The sequence below is a fragment of the Cannabis sativa genome, chromosome X (genome assembly GCF_029168945.1).
Source record: "Cannabis sativa cultivar Pink pepper isolate KNU-18-1 chromosome X, ASM2916894v1, whole genome shotgun sequence".
In the NCBI taxonomy this organism is placed as follows: Eukaryota; Viridiplantae; Streptophyta; class Magnoliopsida; order Rosales; family Cannabaceae; genus Cannabis; species Cannabis sativa.
Genome location: NC_083610.1, coordinates 12,686,930 through 12,703,835, shown reverse-complemented (window position 1 = coordinate 12,703,835; position 16,906 = coordinate 12,686,930). Strand labels below are relative to the sequence as shown.

General features: G+C 33.6%; 1 protein-coding gene across 1 annotated transcript; it reads left to right on the top strand.

Moving 5' to 3' along the window:
- The first annotated feature begins 4,736 nt into the window (after positions 1–4,736).
- LOC115705421 (transcription factor UPBEAT1) lies at positions 4,737–5,183 on the top strand. The gene has a single exon (XM_030633132.2). The coding sequence runs from the start codon at positions 4,737–4,739 to the stop codon at positions 5,181–5,183; it is 447 nt and encodes a 148-aa protein (XP_030488992.2).
- Positions 5,184–16,906: the final 11,723 nt, after the last annotated feature.

Here is a 16,906-nt window from a genome sequence, read left to right as displayed (position 1 = left end):
TGAGGACTGATAAGGATATTATGTTATTTTAAATTGATCACATGTTGAACATAATTCCTTACCACACTACTAGACTTATTGACCATGTCGATTTAATACTTTGGTATTTGTGATTATGAATGTTTTTTGTTGAGCTAAAAACAATATGACTGTCATAGTTCATTATCAAAGGTTAAATTGGACCGGTATGTTGAGATGCTATCAGAGAACTATCATTTTTTAAAGTGGCCACAAATGTTTTTCTGTTGTTCAACCCATGAGTCGTTTTCAAATAAAATTATTTTGATATATAATATATATGTATTAAAATCAATGTAGCCCAAGTGGGAGAATGTTAGACTTTTATTTGGGCTTACATTATATTTTATTGGTTTTATTAAAACTTGGGTTGATTGGATAGTTCTTTGCTGTGTTAGCCCATGTTGTTGGTGATCAATTGTTAATGGGCTTAGCATCTGTGAGTAAAGTCTAGGTGAAGCAGAAGTGTGGGCTTTTCTAGTTGACTGAAGCCTTTGATGAGCAGGCCCAGCCCAACTAGGGTTTTGTAGCTAAGTCCCCTCCCTAACTCTATAAATACATATTGTCTCATCACAATTGTATACCTTTTGATAATCAGAGAAAATAAAGCGCTTCGATTTAGAGATCTAGGGAGGAAGACTTAGTTGATAGTATTGCACTATCAAATTGGAGTAACTGCTGTGGATCAATCAGAGATAATTGCTATGGATCAATCAGGTACACATACTCAATTATCATATACTACTATTGTGTTCTATGTTATATACAAATAGATCTTGGATTAATTGTTAATTTATCTAACATACAAATCTATATTCTGCAGCAACAAGTTTCCAATCAAATTTAGTAGATCTTTATAATCATATTTTTCTTTACTATTATTAAAGAAAATACAATTTTTCAATTACATAGTGTTTTTAGAGCATGTAAAGGAATAAGTTTGAAAGCTTGAGGTATATCTCAGCTTTGTAATTCTTCTAAAAACAATGACTTATTAAAAAGAGAAAAGGTTAAAAGAAGAAATATATTATTTTTACAGAGTACACTCTATATGAAGAAACGAAAAACGTGTAATATTTAAGGACGTCTTACTGCATGTATATATAAATAAATATATATATGTAAACTGTAAACACACATATTATATAAAAAAGAAAAGTGAGGGAATATATGCAAGTATATATATAGATATATAATAGATAATCCACATGGAAATGTGTATTTGTCATCAAAATTTAGCCTACATATAATAGAGCTATACAAAAAAAAGAAAAAGTGAGGGAATATATTCAAAAAGTATAGTAAAAGATAATCCACATGGAAGTGTGTATTCGTCATATTCAAAATTAAGCATACATATATATATATACTAGCATTAAGCATACATATATATATATACTAGCAAAGAGTTACGTGCGAGGCACGTATACTAAATTTTATGCTAGTTTTTTTCTACGTTATTAAAAACTGATACAATTAAAAATTAAAAAAAATATTATTAGTTATTAGGTTCAACATCATTATCCTGTGTTCATTTTTAAGGAAAAAAAAATATATTTATGAAATAATAATTTGTTGCAATGCGAGTACAGGCAAAATTCAGAAAATATAGCATTTATTAGTAGAGTATTGACAATTTCAACAGTAAATTAACTGATTGTATACTTTTTTGTCTGCTAACATTAAGCTTTTGATATTTGAGCGGTGAACTCTTATTTGTCCGCTTTTCAAATTTTTCTAACACTCTCATTTTATTCTTCCAACTTTCTGTAGTTGGAGTGATGTCCTTAATTGTTGTATATAGTGTAGTCATTTATTCACCTGTTTTAAAAAAAAAACAATAGATATACAAAATAAAAAATATAATTAAGCTCATATTAAAATCAATCTCACCTTTTAATATAGTGAAAGGTGTTTAAATTGATTCATTCTCACTTAATAATTCTGACAGACCTAACGAATAATAATATTATGTTACCTAATAACAAAATAGGAATCTACCAAACAACATTATCAAAATTTATTCCAAGTATAATTATATAAATCTATTACTCATTGAAGTCTATTAGAAACTCTAAAAAGCTCACAATACAAAATTTCACATCAAAAATCTGAAAATGATCAACTATGTAGCAGGAATGATAATACAATAACCAAAATTACCTAGTCATATACAATTTTAAAACTTAAAAGAGTGGCATTATTCATTCAAGTTTCGACTAAGTGTTTCTGAGTTTGAGTTATAATATTGTGTCATGTGTTTATGTCCAAATATTGTGTGTGTGTCTGGCTAATCTAGTGAAGAAGATTGAAATTTCGATTCTCAATAAATAGAATGAATATAAGTGTATACTTTGTAGTAGGTCATTATTGTGTCATTTTTAAGCTAATGTGTCAACTTGAAAATAATTCATTTAATAAACAGAATGGAGTCAATCTAAAAATATTTTTCTTCCTTAATAAGTAGAGTTATAGAAAACAAACTCGGTAACTTTTTTAGTGTTAAAAAATTGTAAATGGTTATAAATTCAGAGTAAGTAACTTGTGTGTGGCAGCTGGTTAAAGAAGCCAAAATTGAGGTTTATGATTAGAAAGTAGAAGCACCGCTAGAACTTTCCTTTATTTGAAGTAATAGTATAATAACTAATATCTTTTATTACATATTAATAATTAATTCAATATGAACTTTCCAAAGTATTTTTGAAACATTGTGGGATATATAAATGCAATACTTTTGTATAATAGCATGTAGCATGTTGTCTTCATTAGTATTTTTTAATTTTTAAAATGAAAATTAAAATTATAAAATATAGCTTAAGAAATTATAACCGAGGTTATAAACTGGTAAAGATTGTGTTGGAGGCTAGGGTTTTTGCTCTAGAGAGAGAAATTTGTTAGATTAAATTTTGGTAGGATTATTTAGCTAAAATTAATCAATTATAATTAACGTTTTCTAATCAGAATATTCTGTTAACATTTTGATTGAAAAATAAATAATAACATTAAACTAAGAATTCTGTTATATAGCCACATTTTATATAAAAAAAAATATTTTTAAAAAAAGTCACCCAATAATTTCTCATAAACAAATAATTCACTACATTTTATATATTCAGATGTGGATGCAAATAATTATAACCTGATCGAGCCAAAAAAAAAAACAAATAGAAAAATTCTTTAGCAAAATATATATAATATATAAATAGTAGTAAATTCTTATTTAGAATAAAATTCAATTAAATAACATAAGTATATTTAGAAAAGCCAGTCATAGATGTACAGCAGAAAAAACCCAATCGTATTTTTTTTTATTTAATGGGATTTATTTTATTATATATAAATAAAAAGTGACTCATGAATTTCTCATAAACCATTTTATTTTTAATATAAATAAAAAATCACCCATGAATTTCTCATAAACTAAGAATTCTGTTATATAGTCACACTTTATATAGAATAGAAATAACAACACATATATATATATATAGTAGTAGTATATATATAGTAGTAGTATATATATGTATGATGATGATCGATCTGGGAAAGACATCAGAGAAGAGATGCATGCATCTTTGTCATGTGAGATATTGCCTAAGTTATATATAGTAGTATTACTACTGTTTCAACTTTAAAGGGTTAGTACTATATGAAGTACAGACATGTTAGAACATGCATATATCATATGTTTTCACGAATAATAATTCATATTCTAAGACAAACAAAACAATATAAATCATGTACATTTTTCTTGAACAATATAAATCATATGTGATTATTATTATTATTATTATTATTATTATTATTATTATTATTATGGATCGGAATTTCGACCGAAAAAACGAGGCCTGCCGTTCATGAATGTCAGAAGAAAAATCTATCCCTTATCCAACATTGAGATCTAATTTGTCCACTTATGTTAACACAAATATTGACAATAGTAACACTCTGCTGGCACCTAGCTACATTTTTCTTGCTTCTTCTATTAATTTAAATAGGTTTCCTGTTCAGAAACATGCATTGTCCTATATAACCACCATATATACATATTAATTAAATATATTATTAAGTACTTAATTATTAATAATTAGTTTTTATTATAATAGTTATTTATGGGAATGCCATGTGTTTTATTGAGCTGGCCAATGAAGCTAAATATCCCAAACTTGGATATAATTTAATTATACACATAATAGAATTATGCATTGAATTTGGAAAGTGGGGGAAGAATAATCCAGAGTGTTTCCATGAGATGGGTGGTGATGAAAGGTGGTGGGTTTATTAGGAGGAGGGCTGTGGAGGTGTGTGTGTATATGTGTATATATATATGTGGTGAATTAAGAAGAAGAAGAAGAAGAATATCATGTGGTTGCATGTGCATGAACATGCCCAAAGCTATAAGCATAACCCCTTTCTGACACGTGGCACTATCTCATTCACTCACCCCATTCTCTTGGAGGGCCTCCTTCCATGAAATTGTACGTTTTGTGGTCCCTACACATACCCTTTTGCTTTTTTCGTTTAATTAACTAATCTCTTATTGTGTTATCCTTTTACAAGTTTTAATTATAACATCTATATATAGAGAGCTAGCTCTCCAAGCAGGGCCATTATCCTTCCCATTTTTATTCTTGTATATACATAGAAAAAGCTCTCTATACAAGCTCATTCATACATATATATTTGCATTGACAAAGTATTAATTAAAACATCTTTATAATATGGGAGTTACTGATCAATGCGCTGTCGTTCGAGGAAGTCATCATGATGATGAGGTGGCACAAAACAAGACGGTGGTTGAAGGGGTGTTGATGAAACGACATGTCGTTTCCCGGAGAACAAGTACTAGAAGTGGAGTACATAATAATAAGAGGATCTTGATGAAGAAGAGAAAAGGGTCATCATCATCATCATCATCATCAAGAACAACAACAACAGAAGGAAGTGGTGGAATCGTGAGAAAGGTCAAAACCCTAAAGAGGCTTGTTCCTAATGGGAGGGAATCAGAAGGGTTGGATGGGCTTTTCAGAGAAACCGCTGACTATATTTTGAGTCTCCAATTGAGAGTTAGAGTTATGCAGATTATGGTTGATGTGTTATCATCAGAACCACCACCAGCTGCTACTTCTTCTTCTTCTGATGATGATTATGATCGTGATGAAGAGTGACTTGCTGTATAGTTCTATATACATATATATATATATGTTGCTATATATATATATATCCATTTTCTCTCTGTAAAGCTGATCTTGCATATTATTATTATTTCTTTTAATTATATATTAAATATTTTGATTTTAATTATATGGCGGTTTGGGAAATTATTATATATATAGATCGATCGTGATTGATTATAATGGTAGTCATATATGTAGTAATAGGTTTGTGGAATTATTAATATCATGATGTATTTCTGAATGAGTTCACACCTTGATTATTTTTTTATTGAATTTGTAGTTATAAAATTATTGACGATTTCAATGAGTGACATTATATAATTATATTTCTTTTTTATGAATATTCAAGTAGAAATATACTTATAGGCATTTACGTACGTACGATTTCTAAGTAATAAGATTTAATTACATTCATCCAGTTCCTTCCTTAATAAAGTACCAAATTAATTTATACTTCTTATTGATTTTTTTGAATGAGTTTAATCTTATATTAATTGTATTAATCAAGTTAATAATAGTCTCATCTTTTCAAATATCATTATACAACATTTTGCTGTTATACATACACGCGGAGTGTCACGGGCTACCTTTTTAGGCAGCGGAACACCCGTGCGGCACCTTGACTTTTCTAAGCCAAGGTCAGCCTTCCAACCATCCAAGTAACAATGGGCTCATGTTTTGCGCGACCGTGTGCCTCGTGCATACTTCCGTCTCTCGAACAACTCCCGCCGAGTCATGCTCGCAAGCATCCACGAGTGCATCCATGCATCGAGGCTTTCTAGCCAAGATACTCGCACTGTCCATAGGTTTCCACTATGATAAGGCAAATCCCAATACCGACGCTCACCTAGTCACTCGTGACCAAGGTAGCATGTGTGGTAAGATGCCCACACTAAGTCGACGTGCAAACACTTCTATCATGCCCCATTCGATACTGTTCGAACAGTCTCCCTCGTCGCCCAAGGACTTCCATACGTCCATGGACCAATCCTCAAGGCGTCATGCCTCCACGCATGTTAGCAGGGCCTCGAGACAAGCCACCCAACTAGTAGCATACACTATCTGTCTCTTTCCAACATGGTGCATCCGTCCCATGCGCGCATGCAAACTAGCCCACGAATGACTACCCGTGTCATCTCGTGTTGAGACTCGTGGCCAAGGCGCACCACAACGTCTCTGGGAGGTTTAGGCCACGTCCCGTGCAAGCGGCATACCGGCAAGCCAATGGAAATGTACCCTTTAACCTCTGACAGCTTCTTAAACACACTACCAGGTCGGCCCGATAATCCATGAGTACTCCAACTCATGGAGACATATGAGTCCCCTCGTGGTCCTCATATGCCCGTCCTACTAGTCCCGCTGACTAGTAGTAGCTCACTTAGCACCAAGGTGCCATGGGGTGGTGGAGAGCTGACACCAGGGTACCCCATTAAAGAGCATTCTGAGCTTTTAGCCTTCTACCAGGAACATATATGAATTTGGCTCTATAGACATACGACCAAACTACATACCAAATCACATAGTTTTGTCAATCCGATTACACCATTGTATTCGTAGACCCAAATAAATAGCGAATACCAAGTCCTGTCCCATTCCGGACAATATTGAAGATATTTATGAAAATACCACTGCACTAACAGTGATACATTATGGCCAGAACTAAGCGGTCATACCGTAGTGCACAACCATCTGATCCTCACGTTGCCAGGCTAGCAACAATGGGCAAGGTTGGCATAGTGGAAGAGGCCACACAACCTCTTGATGGTACAAATGCAGAGGTCGGTAGGAAGAAGTGCTTATGGTCGACCATGGTGCTGAGAGTCTAAATAGCGAGTCTAAGGTGGAGTAGGATGCGCCTACTAGGAGGAGGACGTACTAGACTTGTACTATTTTCTCTAACAGTCCTCTAGGCTCGTATGATGATGATAGGCAGCCATTGAACAGGCTTGGTCAGCCCTTGGTGATAGGTGTAGACCATGTCTTGGTATAGTCTTCAGAGCCTCAAGTTCTCGATGTTGGGGCACAAGGAGACCATTAGGCCTCTTCTCCATTTGTCATCACTATTGAGACTCTCAATAGGATACAAGAGAGTGGATTGGTGAGAGGTGTCCAGTGTGAGGTGCCACTGAGGGACTAAGGAGCGCACTGATTGACCTTCAATTAGATGGCATTATAGAGCGCTACATCCAGCAGGTGGCAATGCTACCTTTACACCCATATTTCAGATACATAACTGCTTACTTTGGAATGTGTCTAACACAAATCACCCCAAAAAGTATCAAGTACCTTTTGGCAATATTTGTTCTCTATGCAGAGCTAGGCTGGCCTTAGCATACTCCGTATGAGATTGGATATTATTTTGATTTGAAGTCTACTTTGAAGCTGAATCGAATGGGGTACTTCTACTTTAGCCAGATTGGCTATCAGTGGTTGGGTGACACCAATAGTTTGCTTTTCTTAAAAGTAGGAGAATATGCCCGGAACTAATAGATGACACTTCAAAGTCCATAAAGCTTTCCAAAATCCTGGATTAATGGAGGGAGCAGGCAAATATTTCATCTCTTGAATAAAATTGTATGTCGATTTAACTGTATACACACCTGAAACATCCTTGCTCCAATACCAGTTATCCACCATATTTGTATGGGAGATAGGAATTTTATAAATTAAATCTCTATCTCTATTATTGAAAAGGTCAGAAATGATTTCAAAATCCCATCTTTTCTCATTAACATCCATTAAACATCTCACATTTTTACCACAAAGAATTGGATGAGATGAGGTAATATATGGGTTATCACCATCGGGAAGCCAAGGATCATGCATAATAGAAACCCCCTCACCCGATCCAATAAGCAACCAGCCTCTTTTCATGATCAGCTCTTTTGCTTCAAGTATACTTCTCCAAATAAAGCTAGAATTATTGCTTAATTCAACAATAATGAATGAACCACGAGGATAATATCTAGCCTTAAAAAGCTTGCTAACAAGAGAGTTTGTATGGGAGTGTAGTCCCCAAGCTTGTTTGCCAAAAAGAGAAACATTAAACTCATGCAAATGTCAAAATCTCATACAACCTTTATCATTTGCAATACACATAAGATCTCAGCTCATCCAGTACCTGAACCTTGTTTAGAATTTGATCTCCACCAGAACTTACACATCAGCCCAGATCATCACATGTACCTTTGGGAATCAAGAAGACACTCATAACATAATTAGGAAGAGATTGGGCAACAGATTTCAAAAGTATTTCTTTACCAGCACGAAATAAGAATTTATTGTCCTAATTTTCAACTCTTTTCCTCATCTTATCTTTTAGAAAGCTCAACACCGCATTTTTGTTGTGCTTCATAATGTTAGGCAATCCCAGATAAAAGCCATCATCACCGCTTCCACCATCTCAAGACTAGAGCACACCCGTCTCCTTACATCCAAAGGAGTATTTTTATTGAAAAAATAGAAAATTTCTGACGATTAACTTTCTGACCTGAAGCATGTTCAAAACTTGCCAATAGAGCCATGATTCTTTCAGCCTTCGTCTCAAGAGCCCGACAGTACAAATACCTATCATCAACATAAGACATATGTGACACAAAAAGAGCCCCACGAGCCACTTGACAATGTTTGATCCAACCTCTAGCTTCGTATCTATGGATAAGAGTTGATAAGCCTTATGCACAGAGAATGAAAAGATATGAAGACAAGGGATCACCCTGATGAATTCCACGTGACAGATTAATGGATCCATAAAAATGACCACCCGAAGTGATCCAATACCGCATAGACAAAACAAGAGCCATGATAAGCTAAATCCATATAACGTGAAACCCCATTTTAAAAAGCAACGTCTCCAAAAAAGACCATTCTACTTGTTCATAAGCCTTGCTCATGTCAAGTTTCAAAGCCGTCAGACCAACCTTTCCCCTATTTTTTCTTTTGAGATAATGCATAATCTCAAAAGACACCAAAATATTATTCGTGATCGATCTACCCGGACAAAAGCACTCTATGTTTCGCAGATGATACCATTTAGGAGCACCTTAAGTCTATTTGCCATGACTTTAAGATGATCTTGTACACAACATTAAAAAGAGCAATGGGTCGAAGATCACTCATGCTTTTAGGATTTTTCTTCTTAGGAATAAGCACCAAAGTGTTTTTTAGATCAATAGGAAGAGAAGCCGAGCTAAAGAGCTGTTGAACAAGTTTTACCACATCAGATCCAACAATATCCCAACACTTTTGAAAAAAACTCGGGGTCATACCATCCGGTCCCAGAGATTTATCCGGATGCATTTGGAAAAGAGCAGTCCTAACTTCCTCGATTGAGAGTGGTAAATAATTCTAAATTCATTTCGGGAGTGATAGAAGGAATAATATCATCAATGATATCGGACCCAAGAGTACCAGGGGAAGTAAATAAACCTGAATAAAAATTCACCATATGATCAGCCAACCCCGTATCCTAGTCAAGCCAAACACCAGCATCATCTTGCAACTTGTGTATCATATTTTGACATTTACGGGCACTAGCAGAGGCATGAAAATATTTGCTATTCTCCTTATTTTAGCTAAAGTTATTTCGATCTTTGTTTCCAAAAGATCTCCCTTTTAGTTAAAACTTCAAATAATTCTTTCTCAGCGTTTTGATAAGCCAAGATAGAATCATTGTCTCTCTTTTCCTTCAACCGCCTAATGGTGTTCTTACAGGCAACAATAGCTTGCTTAAAATTCCCAGTAACATCCTTTCCCCAACCAGCCAACACCTCACCACATTTAGAAATTTTATCTTGGATTGAAAGATAGATGTGTTCATTCTAACAATTATGGATAAGTTGGTAGCAAAGAGGCTCCCTTGACCAAGCATTCTCGAAATGAAAATGCTTAACACCAGTGAAAACATTATGGACAGTCGGATCCAAAAAAAATTGGACAATGATCGGAGGATGATGCATGAAGATTAAAAAGCTTGGCAGATAAAAAAGTATTAACCCAATAAATAGAAGCTAAAGCTCTATTAAGCCTAACCACTGTCTAGTGAGCAGTTCCTCTTCCTCTTTCCCAGGTGTACGGGTGCCCATGGAGCTCCAAATCGACTAAGTTAAAGTCGTCCATCACCTGAGTAAAACCTTGAATCAATCGCTCAGTGTATGGACAACCACCTCATTTGTCATTATGGTCGGTGATATTATTTAGATCACCAATGAAAACGTACGATCGACTTCTATTTTCAGCAAGAGAACGAATGTGGGTCCAAGTATTAGCACGATACCCTCTGTTAGCTTCACCATATATCTCCACCAATCTCCATCGTGGCATACCAGGCACTTGGGTAAGAATGTTAATATGCTTTTCAGAAAAATTAATTACTTCTTCCTCTTCACTGTCTTTCCACAACATAGCAAGCCAACCACTATGTCCACAGGCCTCCACCACAAATAATTCCTCATAGCCAAAAGACAAATGGACTCTTTCAAGAACATTTTTTCCACATAACGTTTCACAAAGAAAAACAAACTTGGGCTTCTTTTGGAAGACTAACTCCTTTAAGAACTGTAAAGCCTGAGGGTTTCCAAGCCCCCAACAGTTCCAACTTAAGGTACTCATGACTCTTGGCTAGCCTAGGAAGCCAGACCCGCCCCAAATAAGTTTTTTTGTTACACCTTCTTCCTCATTTTCAAAAATACTATTTAGATTCAGGCCCATAGAACCTGGCCCAACCGAATTTAATCTCTTCTTTTTTACCTTAGAAATAGTCAACCCATCTTCCACTGTGTCATGCGAATCCCCACTTGAGTGATTGAGCATATTTATTTCAACATTAGTGCCGATATTCTCCTCAAAATTAGGGCCAAATTTTTGCACAATCATTGGCTCTTGAATTCCACAATCAACTCCTTTTCCACGATTCTTGACATTGTCAACTGCATTATGAACCTGGACACCAATTGGATCATCTTCAGTTGTCTCGCCGCCGTGCATTCTGGTGGAGAACGACTGAGCTTCTCCCTGTTTGTCTTTTCTTCCCGATCGAAGCCACTGTGAGCCAATCATCTTATTTTGGCGTTGATTCGTGGCTCTCATAAAAGCTCCATATGGTTTGACAATCATCTTCTCTGGCGTCTGAAAAATCTTTGGACACAATTTATCAGCATGACCGATTAATCCACATATGAAGCAGAACGTTAGGGCATGCTCATATTTGAAATTATCCCAAAACTAGTTGGAGTTATTCATTCGATGAATCTTCATTCGGCGCTTCAAAGGTTGATCAAGATTAATCATAGCCCGAACCTTAAAATATTCTCGCCACACACCAGAGAAGTTACTCTCATCGGACTCCACAAATTTTCCAATGTAATCCCCTATCTTCTGTAAAGTTCTTTCCGTTCGAAATCCATGTTGAAAATCATAGACTTGAACCCACAAATCTAGTCGATTGAGAGTGATAGTTCTCAGATTATCCCCTGCCTTAAGTCTTTCAAATATGAGTTGTTTACGTTCAAATGTCCATAGACTTCCATTAATGACTCTCTTGATATTTAATTCATGATAAAACTGAAACAAAAATCTGTTTTATTCCAATTCCTTCACATATAATCCCTTGCCTGGCTTCCAAAGAAAAGCCATCATATGTTGCATAGCTTGTACATCGATAATCCCAGCATTCAAGAACCGATCAACTAGACATTACCGAATGTCGTATTGCTCTTCCTCTTCTTCTACCTCCAATGACAAACCACTGAACTCTTTGATGTCAAGAGTTACCTCCTCCTCCATATCAATTGGTGGATGACTTGAACTTCCGGAAGCCATCACGAATGGGAACAATCACCGAATTACAAAACAACCAATAGATTAAGAAACAAGGACAAACTCACACCATGTCAAAGGATAGGACTTAGAATAATATTGGGCACATCTGGTATGAATTTTTTTAATGAAAACCAAATCAAGCTATATGCACAAAAATATAATGATATAGGTGAGTAAGACTTAAATTTGTACATTTTAAGTCTTTATCAATACATATATAATTAATATAAATTAAATATTTCATAATTTTAATTGTAAAATTATTTTAGTTGAAATATTTAATTTACTTAAATTTGGTATTTTTAAATTTGAGTAAATTAATGTGAAAATAGAGTCTAATGCCCAAATGATTTTCATAAACTTCATATGTATATATTAATTAAATATGTATTTGGGCGTGACTTTTCTACAAGCAGGTATCTCACATTTGGCTTTCCTAAAAACTAAAGGCCCATGTCACAATAGCAATTTACTTGCTATTTTCCACGTACGTGCACGTCCCACAAAGCCAATCTCCCATTAAAGCTGAAGTGAGACCACTTCGTCATACACATATCTAACGGTGCTACTCCAAGCAACATGTGTATTTCATTCCCTTCAGCTACAACCTTTGCCAACAAGAAAGAAGAGCATCACAAATGTGGGTGTGCCACCTGTGCAACAAGTTCCCACTCTCGTAGTATAAGCTAATTCAAGTGGCTCCATGATCCCATTTTATCTCAACTTTTTAGGCCACAAACACCGCTCTCTCTACACGAAAAATACCAGCTTTGTGTTCAATTTTTCTCTATAAATAGAGAAACAAATGTAGTGAAAAAGGCATTATATTTTAGAGAGAGTAGAAAATTACTTTGTTATTTTATTCTTCTCTCTTATTACTATTTTATCTATACTTATTTTAGTGATAAAATGAGTGTATTAGAATAGTAATATTGGTGAGAGTAGAGTGTAGCTTTTGTAATTCTTATTTCTATTATTGATATTAATTCTTGTGTGTTTTATCTCCATGTCTCATTTATTAAATTGTTCTTCATCTTCTAATTTTTCTTCCAAAGTTAATAGTATCTTTTATATAAGTTCAGTCATGCTTTTCTTATGTAAGTTAGGCTATTAATATTTTGGTATATTTATTATATTGCATGTCGTTTACTGCATTCTGCCAATAGTGGTATTTTTGTCGATTTATGATATATAATATGATACTCTGTCAAGTTAGAGGTGAGATTCAATTTATGCAAGATTAATTAATTTACGCTTTTATTATATACATCTTCCAGTTGTAATTAATGGTGTAGAATTACAACTGTGTTTTGAATTAATATCGGTATTAGAATAGGATTTGCATAGCTATATTTCTACCTTACCAAGTTCTTTATCTGATCACACCCTTTCACTCATTTTATTATTTTTACTTCATTCCAATTTCTATCTTTTTCTATTTATACTAATCTTTAGTGATTTACCTCCCTGTGGATACGACAATAGCCCGTTTACTACCGCGACCGTAGTGTAACTAATTGGGCGACATCAATAGGAAACACATACACAAAAATATAAGGATATATAAAAAAAATCCTAATTAGCCTAAATCATTATGTTGAACATCTTTTGCTATTTGTAATTGATTGTTTGATTTTTTAAATCTAGCATTATGATTATATAATTAAGGCGAAGCGCTCAATAATTAACTCTTTTACCTAAGCAGTACATCCAAGAAGCAGACAATTTATTTAACTTAGATAAAACTTTGAGATTTATAGAGATAGACTATTGGGTTAATTTCACAAATGCACAAAAACAACAAAAAAACAACAAAAATACGGTTTCACGGAATTTTAAACATTTTTACGATTTTTTTGATTTTATTTACATAAAATACAGTCTTTTTTTGTTGAAATTTTGTTCATTTGTTGTTAATTTTTTTGTTATATGTATGTTATTTTTTGTTGTTTTTTTCATGTTACTTTTATGTTGTTTTCTTGTTGATTTTATGTTATTTTCGTGTTATTTTTTGGAAAACTGTAAAAATGTAAATATTTTACAAAAAATGGTGCCTTATGTAATTATTCCTAGACTAATCTAGGCAACAAATTAATTAAGTAGATAATTCATTTAACACAGGTTCTATTTTTCATCACAATTAAAATTGCAATTTTTCATAAACAATTAGAATCCTAGACTATTAGGTGAATAGTAATTCTAAGATGACGGTAGATTAAAGTAAAACTTAATTTAGCAGCCGTCTAAACAAGATTAAAATAATAATCATAACATTGAACATAGAAGATAGAAACAATTTGATATAATAGAAATTAAAAATCGACATTCAATACTGAAATTAAGAATTCATGTCTTGGGTTTTGAAATAACCTTTAACTAAAAGAAAACTACTCTAAACTAGGAATTATAAAGAAAATCATAATATTTAGTAAGAGTTTAAGGAGAAGAAAAGAACTAGAATGAAGAACACTTCGAAGTTGCGACCTCCTTCTCTTCCTTGCTCTCTCTCCAAGTTTCTCTCTCTATTTTGTAGCTCTAGAATAATGAAATTTGTAGCCTAAGAGGTCCTATTTACCGTACTAGAAAATATCTCACTAAAATAAAAAATAAATCATCTTTTCTTAAAAAAAAAAAGAAAAAAAAAATTGCAGTGCAGAAATTCGTCCCTCACCGCAGCCACGAGATTGCTCGCCGCGGCGACGGGGCCTGACACCTTTATGTTTTATTTTTTTTTTCTCTCTACTCGCTTCCACCCTCGTTGCAGCGGCAACCCACGGGTTTTTGCACTTCATGGACTTTTGAAACTCTAGAAAAATATTATTTTGGCGCGTCAATCTATCTACCAATATTCCCTAGCATAAAAAAAACATCAAATCCGTCACTTTTTACTCCTAAAAATTAATTTTCTTTTAAACCCCAAGTTATTCCAAAAATGACTAAAAATACTAAAATTACTAAGTAACAAAATCTTCTAACTATGAAGAAATTAAAAATTTTAGAGCCTAAGAGGCTCTTATTAGACATCACGAAGGATGAGAAGCTGGCAAGTCAACTAGAACAAAGAAAACTAAAGACCTAGTTCAAAAGCTTTTCCCAATTCCTTGTGTAGTTTAATTATCAAAAAAAACCTTGTATAGTTATTGTTGTTTACGAGAGTATTCTCAATCTTTTGCTATTTGTAATTGATTGTTTGATTTTTCAAATCTAGCTCTATAAATTTGTTGAGTGTGGAAATGTAAGTTGTAAAATTGTATACTAATTTTAAGAAGTTATATTATAATAATATATAATAGTTTGTGTTAATTAACGTAACAATGAATGCTTGTAAAATCTAGATTGAGTTTGAAGTTTCTAGACTTCGCCAATAAAATGTATATTTGTATGATGTGTAGTTTGTGGTAACTGGTAAGTCACTAAGTCATCTTCAGTCACTTAATTATATTTTATAAAGGAAAATTTGTGGCATAAATACTCAAATTGTTTGATTTGTTGCTAATAAATACTCAAATTCAAAAAATAGCAGTATAAATACCTAAATCTTCAAAACAAACTGCTTTGTTGGTACCCACTTCACAGCTCTGTTAATTTTTCATTTGGATGCCATGTGTCACTATTGTATTAGTCAAAATAATAATTTCAAAACAAAACTAATTTATAATGATTTGTAAAATAAAAATTGATTAATACTAGAATTTAAAAAGAAAAAAAAAAACCAGTTCTCTTTTATTTACCATCTTCTTTCACATGAACTACAAATCCAGCTCACTCCCCATCTTCTTCTATAGATCCTAAGTCCTAACACTTAAAATATTCAATGATAACTTAATAATATTATCTCTAACCATTTATTCATATGCTTCTTTCTTTTTGTTTCCAGTAAACTTATTAATCAAAACCTATAAACAAATTATAGTTTCTAGTATTAGACGAACATTTGATATGGTGCCATCTCATAAAAAAAACATCTTCAAAACCCAGATCTCTAAAATTGTGATGGCAAGGAAATGATCTCGCTAGACGCAACAAATCTTGGCTGAATTGAGCTAGGGAAGACGTCGGAGCTAAGGCCGTCGAGACTTCTTTGACACAGATGATGATGACGAGTACGTTACAGACGGTTCTTCGACTGGTCAAACAGTCGTCGAGACTTGTACAACTAGAATGACGAGGAGGGGGCTTGGCATTGTTGGGTTGAGGAAGATTAATAATTTCATGGGTTAGAAATTTTTTGGATTGAAGAAGATGAATAAGTTTCTAGGTTTGAGATTTTTTAAAGTTCAAGAAGATGAGTAGTTCATTCGTTTAATTATACATATATATATATATTATTTAATCAATTTTTATTTGTTTCAAAAAAAAAATAATCTTTTATAAAAATAATCATTTTTTTTTTTTGAATGAAAGTAGATAACTTCATTAAGATAGAATAGCCAAATCGGCCATTACAGCATTGTTGATAACATCAGGAACATTGCTATCAACAAAATTACAATCTGACCAAAAACAAGCGCCACGAGCAAGGCAATGAGCGGCGTTGTTAGCAGATCGTTTGACAAAACAAACTTGAACAAAAGGCAAAGACTTTAAAGTATTACGACAATAAGTTATAGTGGATCCAAACAAAGATTGCATGGCCACATTACTTTGGAGAGCTTGAACAACCACAAGTGAATCGGTTTCCAAAACAACATGTTCCCATCCTTTCGTTTTTATCCAACTCAAAGCTTCTTTGACACCAAACGCCTCCACTAAACTTGGTTGAACACAACCCGGTTTGTGCAAACAAAAAGCTTCAATGAATTGGCCATTAGCATCACGGGCGAGACCCCCTAAGCCAAAGGAATTAGAAGCAGAAAATAGAGCACCATCAGTGTTTACCTTCAAAAAACCAGCTG

Excerpts from the sequence above, each read along its gene's own strand:
- LOC115705421 (XM_030633132.2), top strand. The coding sequence starts at position 4,737 with ATGGGAGTTACTGATCAATGCGCTGTCGTTCGAGGAAGTCATCATGAT.